At 48.3% G+C, this 25099-nt stretch overlaps 7 protein-coding genes across 7 annotated transcripts; 3 read left to right on the top strand and 4 right to left on the bottom strand.

The window, feature by feature from the left end:
* Window positions 1-429: 429 nt before the first annotated feature.
* LOC131288968 (F-box/LRR-repeat protein 2-like) lies at window positions 430-2565 on the bottom strand. The gene is made up of 4 exons (XM_058318153.1): window positions 2341-2565; window positions 1072-2268; window positions 798-1001; window positions 430-729 (listed from the first exon to the last, which is right to left on the bottom strand). Exons 1-4 carry the CDS (start codon window positions 2563-2565, stop codon window positions 430-432), a joined length of 1926 nt encoding a protein of 641 aa, XP_058174136.1.
* Window positions 2566-3211: 646 nt separating this feature from the next.
* LOC131288972 (F-box/LRR-repeat protein 20-like) lies at window positions 3212-5448 on the bottom strand. Its single transcript, XM_058318156.1, has 4 exons — window positions 5260-5448; window positions 3700-5196; window positions 3424-3630; window positions 3212-3304 (listed from the first exon to the last, which is right to left on the bottom strand). The coding sequence occupies exons 1-4, from the start codon at window positions 5446-5448 to the stop codon at window positions 3212-3214; spliced, it is 1986 nt and encodes a 661-aa protein (XP_058174139.1).
* A 680-nt stretch (window positions 5449-6128) lies between these two features.
* Window positions 6129-7391, top strand: LOC131287271 (small ribosomal subunit protein mS31). Its single transcript, XM_058316305.1, has 2 exons — window positions 6129-6160; window positions 6234-7391. Exons 1-2 carry the CDS (start codon window positions 6129-6131, stop codon window positions 7363-7365), a joined length of 1164 nt encoding a protein of 387 aa, XP_058172288.1. The 3' UTR covers window positions 7366-7391.
* Window positions 7392-8206: 815 nt separating this feature from the next.
* Window positions 8207-13944, bottom strand: LOC131289110 (E3 ubiquitin-protein ligase MIB1). Its single transcript, XM_058318311.1, has 7 exons — window positions 13503-13944; window positions 11212-12204; window positions 10868-10975; window positions 9723-10790; window positions 9322-9659; window positions 8475-9216; window positions 8207-8391 (listed from the first exon to the last, which is right to left on the bottom strand). Exons 1-7 carry the CDS (start codon window positions 13653-13655, stop codon window positions 8251-8253), a joined length of 3543 nt encoding a protein of 1180 aa, XP_058174294.1. The 5' UTR covers window positions 13656-13944; the 3' UTR covers window positions 8207-8250.
* A 1954-nt stretch (window positions 13945-15898) lies between these two features.
* Window positions 15899-20340, bottom strand: LOC131289424 (mRNA (2'-O-methyladenosine-N(6)-)-methyltransferase). The gene is made up of 4 exons (XM_058318676.1): window positions 19802-20340; window positions 17043-19031; window positions 16714-16857; window positions 15899-16641 (listed from the first exon to the last, which is right to left on the bottom strand). The coding sequence occupies exons 2-4, from the start codon at window positions 19007-19009 to the stop codon at window positions 16368-16370; spliced, it is 2385 nt and encodes a 794-aa protein (XP_058174659.1). The 5' UTR covers window positions 19010-19031; window positions 19802-20340; the 3' UTR covers window positions 15899-16367.
* A 712-nt stretch (window positions 20341-21052) lies between these two features.
* Window positions 21053-22809, top strand: LOC131287178 (trafficking protein particle complex subunit 12). Its single transcript, XM_058316204.1, has 3 exons — window positions 21053-21194; window positions 21263-22226; window positions 22293-22809. Exons 1-3 carry the CDS (start codon window positions 21107-21109, stop codon window positions 22669-22671), a joined length of 1431 nt encoding a protein of 476 aa, XP_058172187.1. The 5' UTR covers window positions 21053-21106; the 3' UTR covers window positions 22672-22809.
* A 389-nt stretch (window positions 22810-23198) lies between these two features.
* Window positions 23199-24534, top strand: LOC131287740 (protein 60A-like). Its single transcript, XM_058316822.1, has 2 exons — window positions 23199-23359; window positions 23436-24534. Exons 1-2 carry the CDS (start codon window positions 23199-23201, stop codon window positions 24532-24534), a joined length of 1260 nt encoding a protein of 419 aa, XP_058172805.1.
* Window positions 24535-25099: the final 565 nt, after the last annotated feature.

Here is a 25099-nt window from a genome sequence, read left to right as displayed (position 1 = left end):
TCCTCGTATTATATAACCGTACGCGTGTCGAATGTTGGTTGTGCTGCCAGCTGCGCCATCGTGTGTGTCTTGGCATTAATTTGCCCCGTTTTCCCCGAAGAGGGGGCGTTCTACTTACCACACAATGGCTTATCACTTTTCTCTATTTAACTATTCATTCAATAAGGCAGTTATCGGAAGGTTGTTGGAAAACACATTTATTTTTTAACAGTTTTTAAATTCTAAAGATCGTTTAAATCATTTTACGAGTACTTTTAAGCTGCTTTTTGCAGAGTTCCGTCCGATAAACCTGTGAAAAAATAAGAAATACAAATTGAAAAGTTATATATAGCGGAATCATCTTCTTCAACGGACATGCAAAACGGAACTGGACATCTTCACATAAGGACATCAACGACTGCAACGGGACGAGACAACGGTACAAATCACTTAGCATTTGGGTATATTACGCAGGGTGGGAATTTTCTTCAGCCGCTGGGCGGAATCCTTCGGTAGCTTGTGGCAGCCACGAATGTGGAGATAGCGAAGCGCCCTACAGTTGTTGACTAGCGAGTCTACACTAGCCCCGGTGAGTAACGGTAATCGGACCAGTTTTAGTAGACGGAGCCTCAAGAGATTTTTCGAGAGATACTCGACACACCGATCGTTGACGTGAAAGCAATCGCTAAGATCAACCTGTTCCAAAGCGGGGCAGTTTAAGGACATAGCTTCGATTCCTTGCTCAGATATCTGAAAGCGACCAAGTGAGACGGAGAGTTAGTGGAGCCGAGAGAAACAAATGAGGATCATTCCATTACCTGTACACAATGTGCTAGATTAACTTCACGCAGCTCTCGAAATCGAAATGAATGCATGAGCGTGATATCCGTTACTTTGAAGCAACCGGACAGTTGAAGCTCCTGGAGACTCCGAAGTTCGCTGATGGAGAATGTTGTTTGAGCATCCCACATTTCAATTGCTGCCACCGCCAAGTTTTCCCCCGTCAGCCCAGCATCGGAGATCTGTAGAGAAGAGAGTACAGTTCAATCAGAATTACGTTCCCAAAATTTCGTTAGGAGTTATCTCGCTTACCTTAACACATCCATTCAACCGCAGGATGCGAAGACATTTGAGGTAGCAAAACAGAAACTGCACCGAGGTGTCGTTCATGCAATCCGAACCACAGAAATCTATGACGGTGAGGTTGAGAAGCGTAAGACATATCTTCAGGATGACACCGTCCGTTAATCCTGGCAGCATGCTGAGAAACAGCTGGTTCATGCAGTCCCGCTTTCGATCGACAATCGCCTTCATGAAACCCCGATCACTGATCTTATCGCAATCGGAGAGATCGAGCACGCGTAAGCGATCCAGCTTGTAGATCGATTCGACTCCAAAATCCGTTAACAGCCAGCATCCGTTCAGTTTGAGCGTTCTGAGTAGATGCAGCGAGTTGGAGATTTCTATCAACGCAAAGTCGGTGAGATTGAGAAACGAAGACAGATCGAGGTGCACGATGTTGGTCTGACAGCGCAGGATATCGATGATTCCCGGGTCCTTGATAGGAGCTCGCTCGAAGAAGGACAAACTAATCTGACTGAGCGACATATCTTCAATCTCGGCAAACTGCTTCAGGAACAGATCGTCGTACATTGTGTAGCTAAAATCGACCGACTTTAGCTTCTTCTTGCGCCGCTGCATGATCGCCAGGATGGTGGTAAGAATCTTCACTCGCGTCGGAGCGTCGATTTGCTTCAGGCACTTGGAGACCTCCAGAGCGGCCAGGTTGGGCCCCATCGCGATAAGGTAATCGAGGTGATCGACAGTGAAGGCATTGTTTTTGCGCAGGGCCAGCTTGCGAAGGTTCTTACAGGTCGGCTCGATGCGCTTCTTGTCGACCGGCGTCCAGCTCTTAAACAACTCATCGCACTCCTCCAACACCAGACACTCAAGAAACGGCAGCCGCTTCAGGATCATCGTGAGCTTCGACTTCGTCACATTCGGGCAGTTCGAGAATGTGATCTCGTGAATGTAGTCCCCGAACACGTCCCAGAACTCACAGTACCCGTTGAACGTGACGCGCGTCAGTTTGATGTTGGAAAAGTGCCGAAAGCTGCGCAGAAACAGCTCGATCGGGGGTGTCGCATCGCAGATGGTCACCTCCTCGAAGTGGAAGCACACCTCGCCGAGAAAGTCCCGGTAACCCATCGCGTCGAACCACCGCTTGCAGGTGAGTGCAGCCGAATCCCGATCCACCGCGTTAAGGAAGCGGAATATATTGATCAAGATCTACAAAGAGGAGCATGTAAAAAAATGTAGATGTGGAAACGCACTCGAATGGTCACACAATTAAAGCATTACCTCCATTGGAAGATTATCGAATCCGGTGCGAACTCGAGGGCCTTTTAGGTTTATGTAGAAAACATCATCATGAAAAGGAAACTCCCGATCATCGATCTCCTCAATCGGTTCTTCCGGTGTACTCTCTAAATCCTCTTCGTCCTCTTCCCCATCACTCAACGGTTCGCCGTCATGTCCGAAGCCGTAGTAGTGCAGGTTGAACCAACTCTCAATGGACATCTCCATCGTGACAAAATCAGCTGTCTAAATGGCGCGATACAACGGTGCAGGCACAAACAGATCGGTGAAAGTCACTCTAGTCACTACCGATACCGAGAACCCGGTTCCGCCTTACCACCGACGACGATTAGTCGTCGATCGATTGTTCTAAAAATAGACACACGATCACGCCAGGATATCACACACCCCAGCTGAGTATCACCGATTGCGTTAACGACCGTGTATTCAAGGGCTACGACATTGACATTGACACTTTCTTTCACACTCACCCATTGACGCTGCTTCCCTCGAAGACGAAGCGCCCACGATCTTACAATTGGTAGATCGTTGATCCTCGGAGGAATAGTGTTTAACGGTGATCAACGGAAGTAATTTGTTTACAAACAAAATACGTGTAGTCTCGTGGTGCTTCGATTGTGTCATCGATCTCTTCGTAATAAAATCGAGTCTGCCGTCTGCCATTGAACACATTATTGCAACATACATGGGACTTGCTTAAAATAACTTTTACTTTATTTAACGAAGAACATTCATCATTTGACCGTCGTCACTTTTTCGAATAGTTTTTGATGCTCTATAATAGTTCTTATAAATTCGAAACATTTAATTACAATATGAGTTTGCAATTTCCTTTCACTTTCTGTGCTAGATGCTACCACTCAACATAGACCGCCTTCAAAGACGTCAGGTGCGCAAGGCGCTCCTTGGGCTTCTTCAACCGCGGGCAGGCACTAACGTGCAGGAACTGTAGGGAAACTTCAAGCGTGTGAGGAATCTGGACACAGTTGACGGAAAGGCATCGGGACGGCACAGGATGGAGCACAGGAAGAAGGAGGGAAGCTAGGTGGATGGGACGAAGCTTACCTTTAGATAGCTGCAGTTCCGGCCGATGATCTCCAGGCAGGCGTTCGTCAGCTTTGGACACTTGTTAACCTTCAGTGTCCGCAGCCGCTTCAGGTTGGACGTGAGCATTTCGATGCAGCTATCGTTGATGTTGGGACACTCGCTAAGGTCGATGAATTCCAGCGCTTTCGCGCTTTCGGAGAGCACTCGAATGCCCTCTTCCGATATCTAGTGGATAGGTGAGGACGAAGAAGAGGTTAACTAAGAACCCGAGGATCAACGATCTCCGATTATTACCTGATAGCAGCGAGCTAGATGTAACTCTTTCAGCTCCGCCAACTTGAAGGCATTCTGCAGAGACAAATCCGAAATTCGATAGCATCCGGTCAGATTCAGCACTCGCAGTTTAAATAAACGATCCAGTGGAAACGTTTCCTCCTGATCCCACGTGATCATTGGCTTCACGGGAAGATCAATCCCAGTGAGACCCGAATCGGTGAGTTTGGTGCAGCAGTAAAGATGGAGCTGCTTCAGTGACACCAGGTAGTAGTTGATGTACTGCATCGTAGCATCAGTGGCCGCGTTCGGGCTATTGCTTAGGTCCAAGATTTGTATCATTTCATAATTGAGCGTCACCTGTATCAGCGAATAATCACTCAACGTTGGGAGCTCGCAAAGGTACAGCTCGGTGAAATTTTTCATTTTCCTCCCAATGACCCCACGGTACATGGCTTGATCGGAGATGCGGTAACAGTTGGACAGGTCGAGTACCTCCAAATGCTGAAGATTTACAATGTTCATAATGCCCTCATCGGTGATCAGAATGCAGCGGCGTAGTTTGAGTGTTTGCAGTTTGGGCAGACAGGTCGTGATCAGTTCCATCACCTCATCGGTAACGCCCAGGGAAGAGGTCAAATCAAGATGCACAAGGTTTGTCTGCCGGACCAGAAAACTGATGAACCCGGGTGCCTTAATTGGGTGACGGCCCACCTTCCACTCAAGATCCTGCGTTATGTTGAGATCCGGTTGGCGACGCAACAGATCTATGATCGCCGCAGGAATCTTATCACAAAACGTCATACTGAACGTGTCCAAGCTCAACCCATCGATCATCGCGAGCGTACTAAGGCAAATGTCGTCTATCGCGAGGGTTCCGCTGAACTTGAGCGTTAGCAGCTGGAACTGGTGCATGTTGATGAACCGCATAATGTGCTCAACCATGGCCACTCGCCGGTGGGAAGCGATCATCTTGAAGCAGTGTGAAATGTCCAAGTGCGCAATATTTGGCGCTAGGGTCATCAGCTTGTTGAAGTGCAGCTCGTCCAAGAAGTCATTGTTCGCGAGCGACACGTCCACCAAGCAGGGCAGAACAAAGTGAGACTGGCAGCAGCTCATCCGTTTCTCGAAATACCACGAGCGAAACAGATCGTCACACTGCTCTATTTTCAGTTGGCGCAGATTTGGCACGTTCTCCAAGATGTACAGGAGCTCGGTGTCCTTGATCAGGCAGTTCTTCAGCGAAAGCTCAATCACGTACTCTCCAAAAAGCGACCAGAACTGACTGTTCCCGTAGAAGGTGCACGATTTGATGGCGATACGCGGGAAGATTCTGAACGCATCGAGGAAATTCTTGATCGGTGGCTCGTAGTCGGTGAAGTTGACGTTGGTGAACTTGTACACGATGCGTTGATTGAACGGAAGGTAGTAGTGTGCCGCCTCCATCCACCGATGGCATGTCTGTCCGCACGCTAGACGATCGTCGACCGAGATTTGTTTCATTATTTTCAGCAGTAGCTAGCGAAAAAGGACACACATTTCATCACATCACTTGTGGTGGAAGTTCTAGCTTCTACTTACTTCCATCGGCAAATAATTGAAACCACTGAACACTGGCTCTGGAGAGGGCGCGGCTGGCGTGGGCTCAGCCAAGGCCTTCATCGAATCAAATCCATTTTGGCTCTCCTTCTTAGTATTCAAAGTAAGAAGTTCTACTTTGACTGGACTTTCGGAAGTGTTGTGATTCTTGGCAATGAAAAAGTCCATCATCTTGCACTGCTTTTACGATCAATGAGAGGAAACGACTGAACCGGTGGAACTCAGATGACTGACTGCGCGACCCTCCTCCACGGAACAAGCAACAACTGCACGGCAATGGTATAAATAAATTCGCTTAACGGAAAGACCGAAAACATCAGATCCGAACTGGCGAAGAATCCATTTGTTGTCTGATGTCTTGCCAAAAGAGTTTACTCTTACTATCATGTGCTGAGAATGTTGAATTAGGAGTGATTCGTGCGTCGATAGCACTCACGACATGCGTTGCTACAATTGAGATAATTTGTTGCAACTATTCAACTATTCTTGCCAACATTGTTCTCGTATACGGTAGTTTACTCAAACTATTCCTTAAGATGTTAAATTAATGTTACTATTCGTTAGTAGTTCAAACTATTCACGTGTCATGTTATTGTAGTCGATGTTAAAATAAAATTGAAAATTACTAAAACTAACGGTTATTCAAACCAAACACGTGAGGAATGTTCGCAAAAACCGCGCCTGATGTTTACAAACTGTCGTGAAACGTTTGACAGATGTTTCCCAAAGAGAAACGTCATTCGATACCGAAATAACGTAAACAATCACATCGTGGATAGATCGGTGGTGTTAAAATTTTATGTTTGCAAAGAAATTTCCGATTTTCGGGATTAAATAGTCAAAGTATCGAAATGTTTAACATAGCTCGCGTTTCTCTGTTAAGGTAACTATAGTTTTCAATCCTTCCCACAATCCTATTGATCATATTGTCCCGGTTGCCGGTGTTTTCATTGTAGGTTACATAAGATAAAGAGTCTCCGAGGCCTATTATCCAGCAATGGGTTTTCGAGCGATTCCAACACACCCGGAGATGGAAAAGAAAAACCCCAACCGACCATCAACCAGCGTGAATCGGAAGAAGACTCCAAAAAGTCAGCTAAAGCACTGAACCGACTGAACGAGCTGCTCGCAATGATGAGCACGGAAAGTGATGTGAAGCTCGTCAAAAAGGTGGACCTACCGCGGCCGAGAGGAAAGAAAGCGAACGAGAAAAAGAAAGATGCCGATTCCGACTCCGACTCGGATGAAGACGAGCGACCGAAGGATCTAGCGCAGGCCACGCGTAAGGTTGCCAGTGCTTTGGGAGGAGATGAAAAGAAAACGGAATCCGAGCTGCTATCGAAGCTGCTTGGTACGACTTCCCCTACGACCGGTGAAGGCAATCTCACCGACATCATCACGGGTATGACCGTAGATAGGAACACGCAAGGCAAGGAGGCCAGAGATCAGACACGCAGTTCCTTGGTGAAGAAGTCCATCGATTCCAAGCGAGGAGGCAAACAGAGACGTGACGGCGACGATCAAGACCAGCAGCGCACGTTCGGAGCCCCGAGAGAACGCTTCGAGAGACGACGAGCCAGCTCTAAGCTTTTGGCCCAAAGTCCCGGCGGTCCCGGAAGCGTGAAACTGTTCAACGAAGAGCCGCTTGGTATTTTTACCGATCTTGCATCATTGAAGGATACCCCGGACAAGCTATCCACCTGGCAGAAGCTGAACGATCGGGAACTCCGGCTTGCGGTCACACATCCACCGGCAAATTATTTCCAAAAGATGGCCATCTGGACGGAGCAGGGTAAGCTGTGGAAGTTTCCCATCAACAACGAGCAGGGCCGCGAGCAGGAAGCACAGGTGCCCTTCACGGAACACGTGTTCCTCGAGGAACATCTGGAATCGTGGTGCCCCCGTAAGGGTCCCATCCGACATTTTATGGAGCTCGTCTGTGTGGGTCTCTCGAAAAACCATTACATTACGGCTCAGGAGAAACGTGACCACATCTTCTGGTTTAGAGACTACTTTGAACAGAAGAAGGACATCCTGAAGGACATTATCGTGCAGGAGGAGGCCAAACCCAAGGAGATTGAGAAATAAATCTATAATCAATCGCGTAGTTATGAGCCGAGGAAACGCTTTACTTGTTTGTTTCTCATGAAGATGACTAAACAAGGGTTTTTTTGATGTCATATATTTATTCTTAAAACAAACACTTTTTAATTATGATTCATCCGTGATAGGTCTTTCCAACCAGTTGTGTGAGAAGCTTAAAAATATTTGACAATTAAAAGCGTGCGATTTCAACTGTGGAACCTCAGGAAAATGTTGGAGATTTTACGATTCCTGCGCTTTGTTTGTGTTTTTCACACGCAACATTAAAAAGGTGCGATTTACACAAAATAAAGTCAGATATTAATTTTGATACTGAGGATAACTAATTTTCCTTTTCACCGGTTACGTGGGCTTCATTTTAACTAATTAACATAATGTGGAAAGATATAAAACAAAATTTATAAGATAAAAAAATCGAAACAAGAAGCTGTAAATTAAATTCCCTACTACTAAAAAGTAGAGCTAATGCGTGAGTTTCAGACATGGGATATAGTTCGTTCATACAGAAGAATACTGTATCATACCGTGGCTCCGCTCTTTTATCCATTTGTGACAGATGCAATATACGTTCAACATATAATTAAATGCGTGCAATTTACGTCTATTGTGCTCTGTCGCACAAAATATACGGACAATACTACTTAAACATAGCATCACTTATGTCTGTTTTCTTGTATTCTTTTCTTAGATAACTTGTTCAGGGGCATTGAATTCAAGAGATCAGTTTAGATAAAAGGCCATTTGAAAATAAAATTTGCAATGAGCGTCAAACAAATTAGCCAAGATGCTACTGCAGTGCAGATGTTGCCGATATGCATATCGGCATATCGGTCCGATTCCGTTTCCTTTTTCCGATCGTCCGTTGTGCGTCTAAAACAGAAGAATACGCTTCTCCACCGTCTTGCGACAGATTGGACAACCGTCTATTTGGTCACCGCACATCTGGCATGTGCCATGGCCGCACAGGAACACCATATTTTTAATACGATCAAAGCATACCGGGCACATTGTCTGCGAGGGTTACCAGAAAAGAAAAGAAAAGTACAAATATTAGCATCTCTGATTAGTTCCCCATTATGACCATCTTTTCCTACCTGTTCCTTAATGTCCTGTAGCTGTTGCTGGAGCTTTTGGAAGTCGTCGACGAGGTTGAGATTATTCGGAGCTACGGTGGTGGATGATCCAGTCGCCCCAGTGTTGTTGGTCGTAGTAAGCGTCGTGCTGTTGCTACTAGATGCAGAACCGCCTCCTCCTCCTCCTCCCCCTCCTGCACTCAGGATACCGTTGCTAAGCACACCCGCCACCATCGAACTAGTGTTGGGCGACATTGTGTTGTTCATAGCAACGCCAAGGCCTGCCTTGTTTGTACCTTGCAACAGCTGGTGCTGAGATGAGTTGTGATTGTGCTGGTGGTGGTCTTTTTTACCCGGCTCGTCCGGATGGTGCTGAATGTTGATGACGCTTCCCTGACCTCCGCTGCACACCGACAGTGGCACCATCTGCTCGAGTTGTGTGCGACACTGGACGCACTTCTTCATGATCGGAGCGCAATGCTCACAGGCCACCATGTGCCCGCATGGTTTGAAGAATACCGACGCCTTCCGATCGGAGCAAACCAAACACTCGTCGATCTTCTCCCGCGCCAGCACGGACTCGCGACAGATGAGACACTTCTTGATACGAGGCCCACAGTTCTCGCAGCAAACCACGTGCCCGCATGGCTTGAAGACGGTGTCCCGTTTCTGGTCCGAGCAGAGCAGGCATTCATCGAGCGGACCACTACCACCGGCTGCGCCATTTGCAGTGACGGCTGCGATTGCGGTGGCAGCCCCACTACTAGCGTTACTATTGTGCACACACACGTTCGTATTAGCTCCACCGGCTACGTTCGGCTGAATGGACATTTTACTTAGATCCAACAGCAGGTTTGGATCGATTTGCGCATGCGATAGTCCACTAGAACTAGCTCCGCTGGAAGAGCCCGCGAGACATGCGTTGGCCGTGGACGATGAGCTCGACGTTGACGGCTCGCCGGATGTCGATGGACCCGCACCCGTCGGTCTCAGTACATTCGGTTGGACAAGGGCACCGCCACTTGCAGCCGTCATGTCCATATCTTCCGTCTTACGCTCGTTGTAACACTTAATCAGAGTCTTGCAGAGGTTGGGATCGGGACAAAGATCCAATGGAGTCTGCAGTTTCCGGTTCTTGATGGTCAAATCGGCCCCATTCGCTGCCAGGAAGCATGCAATCGAAGCCGATGCTTTCTTGTCCGTGTTCTGTTAATAACAAAAAATAAGCCCCGTTACAATTATATCGCACATTCTTTATCACACACTTACATTTCGCAATCCCATCAATATTTTCCCGAATCCTTCCACATCCTGCAGCTGACGCAGTTGTGAGAGTGTGTGATGCCGAAGCGCCTCGTGCAGCGGCGTATCGCCGTCCTTGTCTGGAATGTTTAGATTCGCGCCCTCGCGCACCAACAGCTTGACGATCTGCACGTGTTGTCGCTCGACCGCCAGGTGAAGTGCCGTCTGCAGGTTTACGTTCTGACAGTCCATGTTGGCTTTCCCCATTCGCACGAGCAGCTCCGCTATCTCCACGTGGTTGTTCAATGCGGCGAGATGGAGCGCCGTATAGCCATCGTCCTTTTTCTCCTCCACGATCCACAGGCGGTTGGTTTTGGTGAGAAGTATCTTCATCGCGCTCGGATTTCCCTTCAGGGCGGCATGATGGAGCGCGTTGAAACCGTTGTTGTTCGTCAGCCGTATGTCCGCGCCGTAGTCCAGCAGCAGCGAGAGCATGTTGTCGTGCTCCTTCGAGATGGCATCGTGCAGCGGTGTGTCACCCTCGGAATCCTGCAGGCTCGGGTGGCAGCTCAGTTCCAGTAGCGTTTTCACCACGTTGAAGTGTCCCTTATTGACCGCGATGTGCAGTGCAGTTTGGCGGCGTTTGTTGCGCGCGTTCAGGTCGGCCCCTGCTTTGGCCAACAGGCCCATCACGGCCGGTTCATCCCCGAACGCGGCATGGTGCACGGCACGATCGCCATCCTTATCCTCGATCTCAACGTCGGCCTGGTAGCGCAGCAGCACTTGAATCACCTCCAGGTGTCCATTCTGGCTGGCCGCTTGTAGCGCCGTATGACCGGCAAAGACGCCATTCACGTCCACCTTCACCACGGACTGCGATTCGGATGAGCTGGCGGATGAGGACGGTCCACCATTCTGAATAACCGTCGTTCCGGCGAGGAACTCCTCGACCTTCGAAACGTCACCGTTTGCGGCGGCCTTCACTAGCTCTTCGGTCGTATCGCCGGATGCGTGCGGTTCGAACAATTTCTTTAATATCGCCGAAAGCCGTTCACCGTTCGTCGTAACGGCGGTGGCAGCATCTGAGGATGAAGCCTGTCAATAAAAATTAAAGAATTTTGTTTAGTAAATTACTCCTAAACTCTTGAATCGTGATGTTTCTCTAAACTTACCACTTTGGTTACGGCAAGTGGATTGTACGTCCAAGATGTGTTACAAACCTCTACTTTCAGGTCATTATCATGATACACTTGCTGGACGCGGCCAACCTTTCCCAGGGTCTGAAATTTGTTTAAACCAAAAAGAACGTAAGTAGCTGATGGTTTTCTTGGAGTAGAATACCATTTTAAAGATTATAGTGCGCACTTTTCAATACAATTTTAAATACGGAGGAGTTAAAAATCAAGTTGGCAGGTCAAACAAAGTATGCACTATTACCCTTAAAACAAGGTATTGGCACGGTAAATCAATGATAAACATCTCTTGTCCAATAATCTATTCCCTTCCCTGAACTTACCGGAACCATCGCTTCGGCCCACTCGCCATGTCCTCGCTGAAGAATCTTGATGCGCTCCAGATCGCTGCAAATCTTCACAAAATCACCCACTGCAAACTGTTTCGGCTCGTTGTCGGTCAGCATGGAAACGGGCGAGGAAACGATCGTCAGCACCGTCGGATTGAACGTCCACCGGTGGGAGCTCGGGTACGCCACAACAATGTCGTGATCTTCATCGATACCAACGACCGTGCCAGTGGTGCTGAGACACTCGTACATCCCGTCGGTCCAGCCGCCGTGACCGTGCTGCAGCGATTGCACGATTTCGATGTCCAGATCCACCGTCACCTGGTCGCCGATCTGGAAATTGTGCGGACCCCGACCCGGTCCGTACTCGCCGAGCAGTGGTAAATGATCGCGGTACACCGTCATACCCTTGGCATCGTTCACCACCTTCAGGTCGGCCATTCCCTCGAACCCGACGCGGTATAGATTCTTCGCCCCGTTGTCCCACACAACGTACGCGGCGGAACGGGGTGATGCCGAGGACCAGTCCTGGATTTCATTCACCTTCCCGCGCCGCCCGTTGCCACCGTCCTGATCTTCCCATTGCCAGTCAACGCCTCGAACAACACGCGAGCCGGGGAAAATTCCCCGCACGGCAATCTTTTTCGTTTTCCTCCTCGGTTCCAGCAGCGTCTTCTCCCCGCCGGGGGTCGTAATCCGGTGGAACCGATGGCGCAGATGGTGTTTGTCGCTGTGGTAGCAGATCGAGCACAGATCGTAGTTGTTACACTCGGCACACTTCCACCGGATGCCGAAGATGGGTTGCTGCCGGCAGGTGTCGCACATCGTTCCCTCGTGTTTGATGCCGGTCGGGGCACTGTCCAGGATTCGCAAATCGTATGCGCCGGCGCACCGATAGTTGGCCGCCGTTCCGTTGTCCCACACGACCACCACCTCCTCCTGCGACTCGAAGTTACGAACCGTTCCGACGTGTCCTTCTCCGCCGTCCTGTAATGTGTGGTGAAGTGAAAGGGTAAATAAACGAGTTCACCCGACGAGCCACCCCCTTCGCTCCCTCATCATATTATATTTTGCTGACAACACCGGAAACAAAACAAAAACCACCGTCGCTTCGCCAAGCACGACGCCATCATCCGAGGGCGGAAATGTTTCCCTACGGTATTACCTTATCACCGATGATCATGACCAAACCGGCAAACTTCTCATCACGTTGCGAACGTGATGGTGTGATCGATAAAGGCGTAGTCCCGACGTAGGCGTGTGCTCCTCGCTGAAGCATGCAAATTAACCTTCACCGAGCTAAAGTTGCGGCGTGGTTTTGATGTTGTTTTGATTTTTAAATGCTCCATCAATTGATTAATTTTCAATCGCGGCGCCGGCTACCATGTTGCATCTATACTATTTACTGCTTAGCGCCTTTAGAACTATTGCAAGTGTGCAACTTCTCTGAAAGTTGGCCTTGATTTTGGGATAATTATAGTTACTTATACATCAATGGTGTCTACGATAAAAGCGTAATCAACTAAAGGGAAATATCAATTGTGTTATATATTTTAACTGTTGTATTTAAATCGGTACAATGCCGAATTCTTTTAGAGAATTGATCGATCCAGTAATTACAGCAGAATAATTTAATGTTTATATTCATCCTAAACGAAGATCTTGCAGATAGTTTCATTCCATCCGCTGTCGGTCCACAACAAGGATGTGTATTTCTCGGGCAACGAACTGAACCCAGCAAGTGAGTGTGGGAAAAGAGCCCGTTTTCCGGTGGTCTTCTTTACTCGATCATTCTTGTCTGCTATTTTGCTTTACTCGCCTCATTCATGTTCCTCCGTCGGCCTTACGGGATGGGAAGCATTAACGTTGCCCTTTTCCCTTCGCATTCTAAGCGCACTTTGGAGTACACCATGCATCCCTTAAGGCTTTATGTGCCTTAGGCTAAGCGGAAAAATAATAAATCGGATCCAGTTGTAATACCTGAGTACCTGATCTGCATGTTCCGTACCGTATCCGACACCTTTTTGTTCCCTTTAAATCACACATGTTAGCCATGTGTATCTTCTTTCAGCGCCTGTTCTCTCTGACCCAAATCAACCCGTGCGGACTGGATTCCAGCACATGAAAACTGAAACGCTCTACGCTTTCGCCCCTTGCAAAAATTACTCTTCCCGAAACGTCCGGGACGGGCATCGGAATGTACTGGATGTCGGAACGCTGGACGGAGTTGCACGGAGTAGGGGGGGGGGAGGATTGCCCCAACCGTCTGAATCGTAGTGACTCACCTGCTTGCCCCACTTCCAGTCGGGTCCGCGGATGACCCGTGACCCCACACCTTCCATCGTGAAGCGTGAGGGTCGGGCGGCCGCAGCAACGTTGGTTGGTGCCGTACTGACCACTTCCATACTGGCCGCTGACGACGTACTAGCACACGCCATGTTTTCCACAATTCATTCGATTTTCTTGAGCGAAACTTTTTTCGTCTCGACTGCGATTACGTCTCAGACAGTAATGGCTCCGCGGAGACGGCCGTGATGGTAAAGGAATGAGGTTTGCTCAAAGTCGTACAGCTACGCACTTGGAAATAGATTAAATCACAACACGAACACTTCACTGGCGAGTTTTCTTTTCCTCGAACGATGAAGGAAAATATCTTTACACTATTTTTCCGGGATACTTTTCTAGTCCAACCCACTTTCTCTACCTGTGATGTTTCTGGCACGGAGGACACATGAACTCGAACAAATTGTGCGAATGCAAACGCAAAACTATGGAATGGAACGTTTTGGGCTGTTGACAGTCTATTCCCGAAGGCAGCCAGCGTTTATATTGCCGTGCTATTGTACGATTATACGCTTTTGCGCATGGAAACAGAAGGTTTGAGGAGGTTTGAAATTCAATTTTTCAAACTAATTTGAAACGAACGAAAAGAACACGGATGGTAAAGAACATGAAGGTGAAATAACAACATGCATTTTACTGCTTTTAAATTTGAATAGATTTTGTTCACAGTTAAAAACCATAATTTATTAGGAAAAGAATTTGTCTTGCGTTGTAGAAAAGGCTGCTTAGAGCATTCGTTTAAAGCCAATTGAGATATGGATCATTACAGCTGGTATCTTTTTCAAAACTTGTATTTGCGAAGAAGCTATTCCGATTTAATTGCAATTTAAAACATCATTCTGCATACCTCGGATAGTTCCAGGCAGAAGAAATAATTCGATAACCCACAACATACCTGAACATTTATTTCAACTTTCCTAATCCCCATTGACTCATTTCCAATATTATTTTAAAAGGATGATGCAATCGAAATACTTACCCGCATAAATTCTGCTTTGCATGTAAATGTTATCGACTTGCCGCCATAAAATATCTAGTAGAAAGCGTGATTTTTACACGCGAATAAACACTTTAATGTAATGTTTTTGAATGAAGCCTTCGGGTTTGAATGTTTTCAGATAATGCTTATTTATTGATCCAATCTGTAACACGTGTCCGCTTGGAAACTAAGTTTATTCCAGTTTCATTGCTATTATGGAATTTACCCGGAAAAACCACGTACGTTAAGAAGTATTAGATGCCAGCAAACCGTACGTTAAAAACTGTCGGATCGTTTTTCACATTTAGAGTAAAAACTTCGTGCAAATTTTGTACATTTTCTGCATATGGTGAATCATAGCTTTCCATAGTGGATTTCCAACGAAATGTACTCCGAAACTGTTGAAACAATGCTATGCACGGTTGTGAGTTGACTTTCGTTTTTACATTTGATAAAAACTGCTGGTGCTCGAATTCTCTGTACAATGGCGCGCTTGTTTTAGTGTCCAACAGGAAGAAATCATCAGTAATGCTGTTGAAGCCATTTTTCACGTGCCCCATGCACATTTACTGGTTTATCGCCATTCACTCTTCGGAGCAAATTAACCAATCAACAATCCATTTGTAACACACCTTGATTTCTAGCATTTACTCTGCCCTGCATAACCCAATATAACGAAAGTATTCATTTAAGTCTAAACTTATGGAGTAAAGTTAGTTAGAAACAGGAAACAAATAAACGTCACTTATCGGTATTGGATTGCAAAAATAAAATAAAACCGTAAAATTGCCACAGTTACACAGCGTAGGACTGTTTTTTTAAATTAATTGTAGATGATCGACTATGAGACCACGCCGAATGGGGCCAACAATAAAGATATTTTGCACTCACTTATTCAATTCCACGACACGAAACGATATATTAACCCAGTTCATGTTTATGTACATACACATAAAACACGTGTCTTTCCATGCTGGAACAAAGCATACAACTTCTTGATCTTTCGATGGTAATAATTAATAAATATATGCCTATTTTCTATATTTTCCTACCGTCTTTAACTCTACTCCGCTCTACCCAGAAAAGCCAACAGAGCATCTCGTGCTCTGCTTAATCTGCTCGGGGAGCTGATTTACCTAATGCGTCCCTCTCGTCCACAAGAGGTGCGTGTGTTTATGCGTGTGTGTGTTGAGGTCGGAGCATATGTGGGGCATATCTTTTACTAATTTATTTCTTAACACACATCATTTCTTAAAGTGACATTCTGATGTCACTATGTTCTAGTTTGACGCCTAGAGTTGTTCGTTAATCCCATTCCACAAATTCAGGTAGTAAACGTTCTTTGTACATCTACTGTTGGTTGCATTACGTCGGAGAGAGTTGCTAAGGGGGGCAGAGGTTGCATCTGATGCATTTCGACATCAATTGCACCGGATTAGGATGCATTTTATCTATTTTGTCTAACTTAATCGATTTCGTTCTAAAACGTACAACAATGTCTGAAGCTTGGTCACTTAAAAAACAACTAATATCCACCCGGTCCCCGTCGGATCGAGACGACGAAGCGGAAGGGAGTGTGAAAGCAAACCTCAAGTTAACAACATTCTTGTTCGAGGACAGTGCTACTTGAGTGAAAGTTCTTGTTTATGTCTTTTGAAATTGATAAACGTGGATAAAGTTACTGACTACTTCCTAAGGCCGGAACATAGGGTGATTTAAGCTGTATGACAGATTTGCACTTGCCTTTGATCTCCCTATTTTCCGCCATTATTGATATCAATTCTATTGATGAAGAGTGGATCAGTGCTGAATGCGTATGTTAAAGACTTTAAACAGTCGCTGGCGTTGAAGGCTTACTTGCACCGGTCGTAACTTCAGGCGCCGTTGTCGTGCTACCGGGGGAGCTGGCAGCATTTGCGGAGCAACTTGTCTGCACCGGTACGGCTGCGGTGGCTTTATCACGATCCCGTTCCCGTCCCGGACGGAACGCTTCCAGCAGCGCATCGACACGTTGCTCCGTAGGTGCCCAACGTGCATGACCGGCCGCGTTCTGTAGCCAAACGACCATCGTTCCAACGATGCTTTTAAAATTGGCTTCCGTTCTGTAAAGGGAGTGGCAAAATTTACATATATTTTGCCTCGGAAAAGAATCGAACCCAATGATGGTATCTTACTTTGGTATACAATGCTGCAACCCGTGTCGATATTCGTGCTCCATTCCCATCACAACGACTTGCTTCCGTTTGTACGGACTGTCATCGATCTTCGAGAGACACTTCAATGGCGGGTCTTTCCATTCTTGCAGAAACACGATAAAGCTAAAAAAAAGATGGCGTTCGAGTTATTTTACAGTATAATGTGTTTGTAACAGAAGTATGACGGTTCGAAATAAAAGTTGACGTAAGTAGGAACATTAATATTCGATTGCAGCAACCTGATATTAATTTTGCACTTAAAAAATTGATGGTGAAAAAAGAATACGCCTACTACGTTGTGTTCTCACCTCAGTGGTTCCGTCGAATCGGTCAGCAGTCGATCGATATGCTGCAGGCTAGCGTCGATTAATTCTTCGCAGTACGGTGGATTCACCTGAAACGATCCGGACACGGGCTTAAACTCCAGAAACGAACCCCGCGAGCCGAAGAACGAATCCGTATCACCGAACGCCGAGCAGTACTGCCGGAAGTAGCAGTTTAGCGGGCTGGCGAAACACTCGAACGTAACGCCGAAGTGCACGTTCAGACACTCGAAAACGACGGCCGGTAGGGCGGCCTGCGTCAGCTCCGGCTCCTGCTGGTTCGGATTGGCGTTGTTCCCCAGGAACGTCGAGTAGCGCTTCAGCATGCAGTACGCGCGGCCAATGAAAAAGTCAAACTTTTTGTCATCGAAACAGTTGTACCGGTACAGTTGCTCGAGCTTCTGCAGGTGAGAAATGTTGATGACGTGCGTGTCCGCACCGGCCATCACGGCGGCGTTCGTGTACTTGATCACCATATGGTCACGATCGTTGTTGTAGTCGATCTGGGGCATTCTGGGCGAGGGAAGCGCAAACTGCACCGGATAGCACCACACTTTCCTCGTTATCGGCGGCTGCAGGGGCGCACTCAGTTCGGGTATGCCGTTTTCCTTCAGAATCAGCGCATGCCGTTCGCGTATGTTCCGCGCGTGCTGCATCGAGAGATGGTACAGCTTCGTGCACAGCTGCTCCACGCTGACCCTCACCGTCGCTATGATATGCGGTTCGCACTGACGTTGCAGGTGCATCAGCCGGTCCTGAAAGTCCTCGTAGCTGGCACCGACCGTTTTCCGCAGCCACTCGTACGCATCGTCCGCGTTCCATTTGACGATCTTCTTGCTTTCCTCGCTGGCTCCGCGCCGCTCGACGATCTTCTTCGCCGCATCGCAGTACCGGGACAGCTGCTTCCGGGCGTCACCCGTGAACTTTGGCTTCACAATCTTGATCGGAATGTCGCGCAGGATCTCGCGGTACAGCTGGGGGGAAATTTCCGGCGAGCATTGGCTCGGCAGCAGCGGATCGACGCCCTGATCGATGATCCTTCGCTCCATGAGCCACCGCTGGAAGGAATCCTTCGGTGGTGCGATCGATTCACGCTTGTTGCACAGATCCTCGTACGTTTTAGCCAACCGCATCGTCAGCGACCCACGGAGCGCTTCTATTTCCGGGTACGGTTGTGGAAAGGTTGTCGGTAGTCGCTCGTAGATCAGCACGTTCGTCGGCACCTCGAGATCCCAGGGCCCGGGAAGGACGTATTTCTTCAGCGGTGGTTGTCCAGCCGCGCCTGTCCCGCTAGCCGCCACGTTCGCATTGTGCTGCGCATCCTCCGAGGCACGTCGTTTCAGCGTGTGGTTGTGGTTCTGGGGTGATGCTATCGTGTTGTTAAAGCTATGGTGCGGATTGTGGGGCAACGGACCGTTCGGACCCATCGGATGACTGCTGCAGATACCGAGCGGATCCGTCAGCGGATCGAACTGTTGCGGACCACGGTTTAGCGAAGGCGGTTCCCACAGTGACTCGCCGGTGAGTTTGTTCCAGAAGTATGGGCGACCTTCCCGCTTGGACCAGAACTTCCGCCAACCTTGCTGCTGGAGCTCTGGGGAAATGTCTTCGTTGCAATTTGGTCCACCGGCCCCGGGTGCACCCATGGCCGGTGGTGCTGCTCCCGAGGGTGTGTGGGCCACATCGGGTGGGATCGTTTTTGTAGGAGTCATTGGCGGGGCGCTGATGGAGGTAGGACTCGACGCTTGCAGTTGCGATGTTTGTGACTGGTTTAGGTGTTGATGCTGTGCTTGTTGTTGTTGCTGCTGTTGTTGTTGCTGCTGCTGTTGTTGATGTTGTTGAAGCTGCTGCTGATGTTGCTCTGCAAGTGCTGGATTAGTCAGTTGCTCCCAAGCGGAAGGTGCTGCCGGTAGCATGGTTTCCGTTTTACTCGTTACGCCTACTTCATTCATTGTGAGCGTTTTTAAATTGTTTCTGAAAATGTATGCAAGAACAACCCATAGCAGGACATACATAATTAGAATATGAAATCCGTCAAGTAAATTAGTCTCCCAGCTGATCGTCACATATTAAATCATCGCAGATTTAACACTCTTCTCGGAACATCTCGCTCTCAGCTCACCAGAGCTATCGGATCGTACGGCATCATGCAGTGACGAGAGCGCACACCATCATTCTGACGCTTGCCGAGGTGTCACATGGTTTTAACATTCTTCCAACATGTTCCACGGAGCTCCCGCCGAATTGCTTCGACCTCCTTCGACAGTTCGCGAGCGACTGAATCGGGTGCGGGAAAAAATATCCGCCACTGACTCGGAATAGTGCGAGCATCGCGCTGTCTGCTACCACCACCCCACCCAAAGCAACAAACATTGTGTTTTGGTTTGAACATTCAGCGTCCGTGAGTTCGAGTCTCCGGAAAAGGGTAAAGCGTACGAGATTTCCAAGTTTCCTAAACAAATTTAAATGCATTCTTCCTTTACGTTCTTCTAATCATGTTTTTTTTTAATGTAATATTTAAGTGATGCCACCTGTCTCAGCTGCTTTTCCCGCGAGGGGATTCCAACAAGTGTAGATTTGTGTGCGTAAGAGCATCGGAAAGAATACAAACAAACAGTCTCCGCCGCGAGACAGGTTCGCGACTGCTGCTATTGCGGTGCGCTGGCGTTCGCGGTCGATTTTTTCTTCGACTTCGACGATGCGCTGAAAACAAATGCGAACGATTAGCGTTCTCCAACACTCACTCGATTGCGATGCGATGAGGCGAGCGGACGCGTATCTGCTGCTCGACGGATCCACTGCCGTCGTGGTCGTGGGAAAACGGCTGGTCGTTGCGTTGTGTCCGTGGCGCGACCACCGTCTCTCGCCTGTCACACAAGGCGGACTCGAAAAACCGCGAAAAATCTGTTCACTTCCGAGCGGGGCTCCCGTTCGATATGGCACCGTGTTGTGGTAAACTTAAACCAGGCACCGGACAGCAGCTAGCTGGGCCGTTGCTTTTCACTCGGCCGGTCGAAGATCGAGAAGCGCCAATTGCGCCCGCTCCACTCTGTTTGCTGGCCAACAAAACACACCTAGCGAAGAAGAAGCTTCCCGTTCGTCTTTTCACACCGATTCACACCGAAAATGATGCACACCCGAGTTTTCGGGTAAAGGGTCGCTTTGGTCCGCGTACTCCAACACGCTCAGCTGCGGGGTCGGTTTCACTTCACTTTTGCACGGAAAACACTGGTCAAAACATGACGTAAAGTATCGTACGAAACGAAAAACGGACGACGAAGAAAAATCCACTGCACTTAGTACGCCATTTGCATTTTCTTTTCGACTGACTAGTTTAGAGGGTTCGCAACTCGTTGCGCGTGCCGTTCCTAGTTCCTAGTCTAGGATAGTTCCATAGGACCGTATCGGTGTCCGCACTAGTGTTGTGTAGCGAGCGAAAGAGGTACCTCACCTCACTTAACTGATCGCGCTCTTGCGCTCTTAGTTAGAATAAGAAGTAGCTCTTTAATGGGTGAGTTTAGATCCAAAGAGGCGTAACAAGTGCTACGGAACACTGCAGAGCGAGTACGAATTTCCCTCCGAAGCACACTTCGCGTCGCGGAGCATTGCAGAGTAACATTGAAATTCCCTCCGAAGAATTCTGCTCCGCTATGGAGCACTGGAAGCGTGTTCTGCGGGATAGCGGGATGGTCCCGTAATCGCTAGTGCTCTGTAAAGCCCTTCGGAGTGATTATCGCAATCGCTCTGTAGTGCTTGGTAGAGGTGAGCGAGAGTAGCTCGCTCTACTGCTTAAAAAGAGCTACTTGATGCATCACTAGTCCGCACACAACGTGTTGTTCTGATAGTTCCGAGAAGCAGAACCCACTACCATGATCTAGGTTCGATGATGTTTATAGATTGAAGCTGGTTTGAAATCATGTTCTTAAGCTAGTTTCGAATTTTAAGGCTGGTTGTCCTGTCAAATCAGCTGTGCAAAGAGTCATCAATCAGAAGTTCTTGTAAATAAACAGTTTCACAGCTCCACTTTATCTGCAACTGCGGGAGACACAATGTCCCTCAACAATCCCGAACCGAATATAAGTAAATACTTCGCCAATGATCCTCCCAGCTGTTTCGACAGCTTGACGGAATCCAAAGGTAAGGCAACGGATCTTTCAATGCTTAGCAAATGAGGTATGGTTCCTAATTAACTATCACCCCACTAGGAGCGACGTCCCAAGGAGGTTCTGGAGTACCAGAATCCTATCTGTCGTATGATTACCTCGGCAATAATTCCATGGAACAAAAACCTGCATTTAACATCCTCGATAGCGTGCGTGACCTATGGGAGCCACCGACCGTTATTCCGGGCGTTCCGCCCTCCAACCTAACCATGCCGGGAGTGAGTGTCGCCACCGATCTAACAGACCCGGTACAAGATGCCGTTGGTTTGCTGGTTGACACGGCCGAAGCACAGCAGCGCAAATTGCTAACACCCGACAATGTTACACAGGACGAGCGAGGCCTACGGGAACTGATCGAAAATGGGTGCTTCCGTTCCGCGGTGAACCTTACCGCTCGTCTGTTGACCATAAAACAGCAAGGATTCGGACACGCCGGGTATCCGGTGAAGCATAGTCCAAACTCGCTACAACTATGGTTCACCCGGCTGGCACTGCTCGTTAAGCTGGGACAGTACGAAATTGCCCGCGTGGAGGCGGAACCGTTCGGGTCGCTTAGCAATCCGGACGTATTTTACGAGTTTTACCATCCGGACATGCACAGCGACCGAAAGGGTTCGATGGCACCCTTTTCCTTCCGACTGCTGCTGGCCGAACTTCCCATCTATCTTGGCACGCCACGGCTTGCCCTCGACCGTCTCACGGAGCTGTTGGCGGTTGTAAATCAAATCCGTTCCTACTTTTCCCGAGCGACCGTCCCTCAGGCAAAGGAAGCTACCGAGTTTTGGTCGGTGCGTGAAACACGCGTTCTACATTCCATCGTCAACTGTGCGCTGGCTGTGAAAGACTTCAGTTTGGTCGAACAATTGCTCGAGCGGCTGGTGGAGGGTACACCATCGGTGACGCAAAAGCGAAACCTGATTTCCGCCTGGGGCCGAATCCGACTGCAGTGTGGTGACATTCTTGGGGCGGAGAAGAAATTTGCCGAAGCTCGTCGCCTGAAGGACGAGTAAGTGACCTCCAGGGACGTCTTGTGAGCTTATTTTCTAAAACAAGTGTTTTCTTTTTTTTGTAGTAAAAATTCCGAAGTTCCCGATCTCATCGACCGTGGCCTGTTGGCGGTCGCGCAGAACGACTTCCAAAATGCATTCGATCTATTCCAGAAGGCATCGGCAGCCGCACCGACCAACACGATGCTGTACAATAACATGGGCGTGTGTCTGCTGTACTCCGGCAAGCTGAAGGAAGCGATCAAGCTGTACGAGGGGGCGATCCAGCGCCATCCCAAACCCTGCCTGAACGAATCCCTGCTCGTGAACCTTTCGACGCTGTACGAGCTGGAGTCGAACAATGCGAAGGAGAAGAAGATCAACCTGCTACGGCTCGTAAATCGACATCGGGCTGATCTTACCGTCGGGTTGGATGTTTGCCTTAAACTGCAGACAACCGTTTAGGAGGGAGGTCCGCCAAAAGGATGAGACTACATGCATAACCAACAGCGTAAAACATAAAATCGAAAAAAGACAAAAATCAATTGGCTATCTAGCTTAGGTATGTGCGCAATTTCCGTTAAAAAAATAAAGCACCTTATTACGACCAAACGATCGTCTTGTGTGTGCGGGAAAGGGGCGCGTCGTTTGTGGACCTCAAGGGTACCCTTTCTCGTTTTGGCCTACCTGCGCGGGCATGTGGTGGCGCCACGCGGGTTAAAAAATGTTTCCCTTAACGGTGGGTGTTCCTCTCGTGTGTTCTCTACCCTGTTTATTCGTGCTCTCTTTTCAACGCCCTTTCCATTCGGTTTGTTATGCGGCTGTGGCACGAAAGTGTGGCAAATTTATGGGTTTGTTACAAATACTATCCATCCCCGCGTATGCGTAGCATTAGTTTCGTTTAGGACGTCGATCAGCGTACATTGTTTGGGATGGAAGGAAAAATGTCCCGAGTGGTGTGTTATTTGGTGCTGTTTTTCACTGCATTTGGCATGGTGAGCCCATCCGGGTTCTACATCGACAACGGAATTGACCAGACCGTCCGAGAGAAAAGTGTTTCGCTGCACGAACGGCAGGAAATTGAGCACGAGATATTGGAACTGCTTGGGCTTCCGGATCGGCCCAACAAGCAACACGTGCATCCTTCGTTGAGGTAATTTGGGTGAAGAGTAATTTAATTTGTTTTCCCTTTTCGGTATTTAATTTGTTTGTCTTATTTTTTTTTACAGGAAATCGGCACCACAGTTCCTGCTCAATATCTACCACAAGTTTACCGAAGAAAGCAATGGTGGTCGCCCGCGGAGAAGGCGGTTTGCGGACAGTAACAACGTGTTCACGATCGCCGATGAACGGGCGATCGGGGAAAGTGACGTGATCATGTCGTTTCTCAACAAAGCGAACCGTCATTTACCAAAGATCCGGCATCATCGCGGGGGACATCGCCTTTGGTTTGATACGGCGGAAATCGCATCCGACGACAATCAGCTTCTGTACGCGAGCCTGAGGATGTTCAAGAACCGCAGCGCCATCCGACCGTGGGATGCGCTCGTCCACGGGCAGCAGATCGTCGTGCGGGCTTCACTGATCGGAGGATACGACGAGGCGAAGGATGGCCATCGGTTGGAGTTTGTCGGCGAGCAGGCGGTTCCGTTCAACTACGAGGGTTGGGTGGAAATAAACGCCACGCAAGCCATGCAGCGTTGGGTCGTCGATCGTGTGGGGAATAAGGGTATTTTTGTCGAAGTTTACTTCGCCGAAAGTCCCCGCAAGGAGGTGCTCCCGCACGAGGTGGGTTTGATCCTGTCGAACAAGTTCGGACGCTATCAGCCATTTCTCGTCGGTTACTGCAAGGGTCCGGAGCTCGTGAAACCAACCGTCCACTCGGGCAACGGTGGACGGAGCCGCACGAAGAGAAGTCTACGGCGCAAGGGTGCTGATGGTGGTGGCGCCAGGAGACGTACGGACCGTGTAAGAAATCCCTTTCTTGAACGCTTCGGTGGTTCGGAGCGGTCGAAAAGCTGCCAGATTCAGACGCTGTACGTGAGCTTCCGGGATTTGAACTGGCAGGATTGGATTATCGCACCGGACGGATTCGGGGCGTTCTTCTGCTTCGGCGAGTGCAACTTTCCGCTCAACACGCACATGAACGCGACCAATCACGCCCTCATCCAGACGCTGGTGCATCTGATGCATCCGACGCGCGTCCCCAAACCCTGCTGTGCCCCGACCAAGCTGAATCCGATCTCAGTCCTCTATCATATCGACGATGCGAACATCAATTTGAAAAAGTATAAAAATATGGTCGTCAAAAACTGTGGCTGTCTGTGAGAACAGGCACAGGGACATGTGACCTTCATGTGAAATCAAACCGTTAGCATAAATGTAGGAAAATGTACAGACTGGTTCAATAATTAAATATAAATTAACACATCAACACGCCATGGTTTTACTTTGTAATTTATTATCGTTTAAGTCGTCCCTCAAGTCGCACCTCGTTTTTTTCTACCCGGATTAATCGTAGCTTATGCACAACCCATCGTTTTTTTTTAACTTTGCGCTTTGGGTATCAATTTCCTTGCACTACCTTCCTTCCCCATAATGGGTAGATACCCTAACCATGTGTTCTATAATTAGTAGAGCAGCACGTGGCCTGTTGGCATGGTAACAGGCTCGCTTTATGTTGCAGCATTTTATATGTTGTATTCATTATGATGTCATGGCGCATATCGTTTCATTTGTTTATTTTGCATGTTCCCGTTTCACGTTCGGCTTTTTTTCATGAATTCTATGGATCACTCCTAGCTTCACACCTTTCTTAATACATTTTGTACAATGTTTAAAGCTGATAAATGTGTCCTTTTCCTTCAACGGTTGTCGCTCCTCCCGATGCGTA

This window comes from Anopheles ziemanni, chromosome 3, assembly GCF_943734765.1.
Source record: "Anopheles ziemanni chromosome 3, idAnoZiCoDA_A2_x.2, whole genome shotgun sequence".
In the NCBI taxonomy this organism is placed as follows: Eukaryota; Metazoa; Arthropoda; class Insecta; order Diptera; family Culicidae; genus Anopheles; species Anopheles ziemanni.
The sequence above is the reverse complement of the archived record's forward strand: the minus strand, read 5'-3'. Positions and strand labels throughout refer to the sequence as shown.

Coding starts and splice junctions, on each gene's coding strand:
- LOC131288968 (XM_058318153.1), bottom strand. CDS start 2,565: ATGGAGATGTCCATTGAGAGTTGGTTCAACCTGCACTACTACGGCTTC. Junction 2,269..2,340: donor TCGATAATCTTCCAATGGAG/GTAATGCTTTAA, acceptor TCCTCTTTGTAG/ATCTTGATCAATATATTCCG. Junction 730..797: donor ATCTAGCACATTGTGTACAG/GTAATGGAATGA, acceptor GGTCGCTTTCAG/ATATCTGAGCAAGGAATCGA.
- LOC131288972 (XM_058318156.1), bottom strand. CDS start 5,448: ATGATGGACTTTTTCATTGCCAAGAATCACAACACTTCCGAAAGTCCA. Junction 5,197..5,259: donor TCAATTATTTGCCGATGGAA/GTAAGTAGAAGC, acceptor CTTTTTCGCTAG/CTACTGCTGAAAATAATGAA. Junction 3,631..3,699: donor ATCTAGCTCGCTGCTATCAG/GTAATAATCGGA, acceptor CCTATCCACTAG/ATATCGGAAGAGGGCATTCG.
- LOC131287271 (XM_058316305.1), top strand. CDS start 6,129: ATGTTTAACATAGCTCGCGTTTCTCTGTTAAG. Junction 6,161..6,233: donor GCTCGCGTTTCTCTGTTAAG/GTAACTATAGTT, acceptor TTTTCATTGTAG/GTTACATAAGATAAAGAGTC.
- LOC131289110 (XM_058318311.1), bottom strand. CDS start 13,655: ATGGCGTGTGCTAGTACGTCGTCAGCGGCCAGTATGGAAGTGGTCAGT. Junction 12,205..13,502: donor ACTGGAAGTGGGGCAAGCAG/GTGAGTCACTAC, acceptor CACACATTACAG/GACGGCGGAGAAGGACACGT. Junction 10,976..11,211: donor GGGCCGAAGCGATGGTTCCG/GTAAGTTCAGGG, acceptor AACAAATTTCAG/ACCCTGGGAAAGGTTGGCCG.
- LOC131289424 (XM_058318676.1), bottom strand. CDS start 19,009: ATGAATGAAGTAGGCGTAACGAGTAAAACGGAAACCATGCTACCGGCA. Junction 16,858..17,042: donor GATTCGACGGAACCACTGAG/GTGAGAACACAA, acceptor TCTTTTTTTTAG/CTTTATCGTGTTTCTGCAAG. Junction 16,642..16,713: donor TTGCAGCATTGTATACCAAA/GTAAGATACCAT, acceptor CTCCCTTTACAG/AACGGAAGCCAATTTTAAAA.
- LOC131287178 (XM_058316204.1), top strand. CDS start 21,107: ATGTCCCTCAACAATCCCGAACCGAATATAAGTAAATACTTCGCCAAT. Junction 21,195..21,262: donor CAGCTTGACGGAATCCAAAG/GTAAGGCAACGG, acceptor TCACCCCACTAG/GAGCGACGTCCCAAGGAGGT. Junction 22,227..22,292: donor GCTCGTCGCCTGAAGGACGA/GTAAGTGACCTC, acceptor TTTTTTTTGTAG/TAAAAATTCCGAAGTTCCCG.
- LOC131287740 (XM_058316822.1), top strand. CDS start 23,199: ATGGTGAGCCCATCCGGGTTCTACATCGACAACGGAATTGACCAGACC. Junction 23,360..23,435: donor CACGTGCATCCTTCGTTGAG/GTAATTTGGGTG, acceptor TTTTTTTTACAG/GAAATCGGCACCACAGTTCC.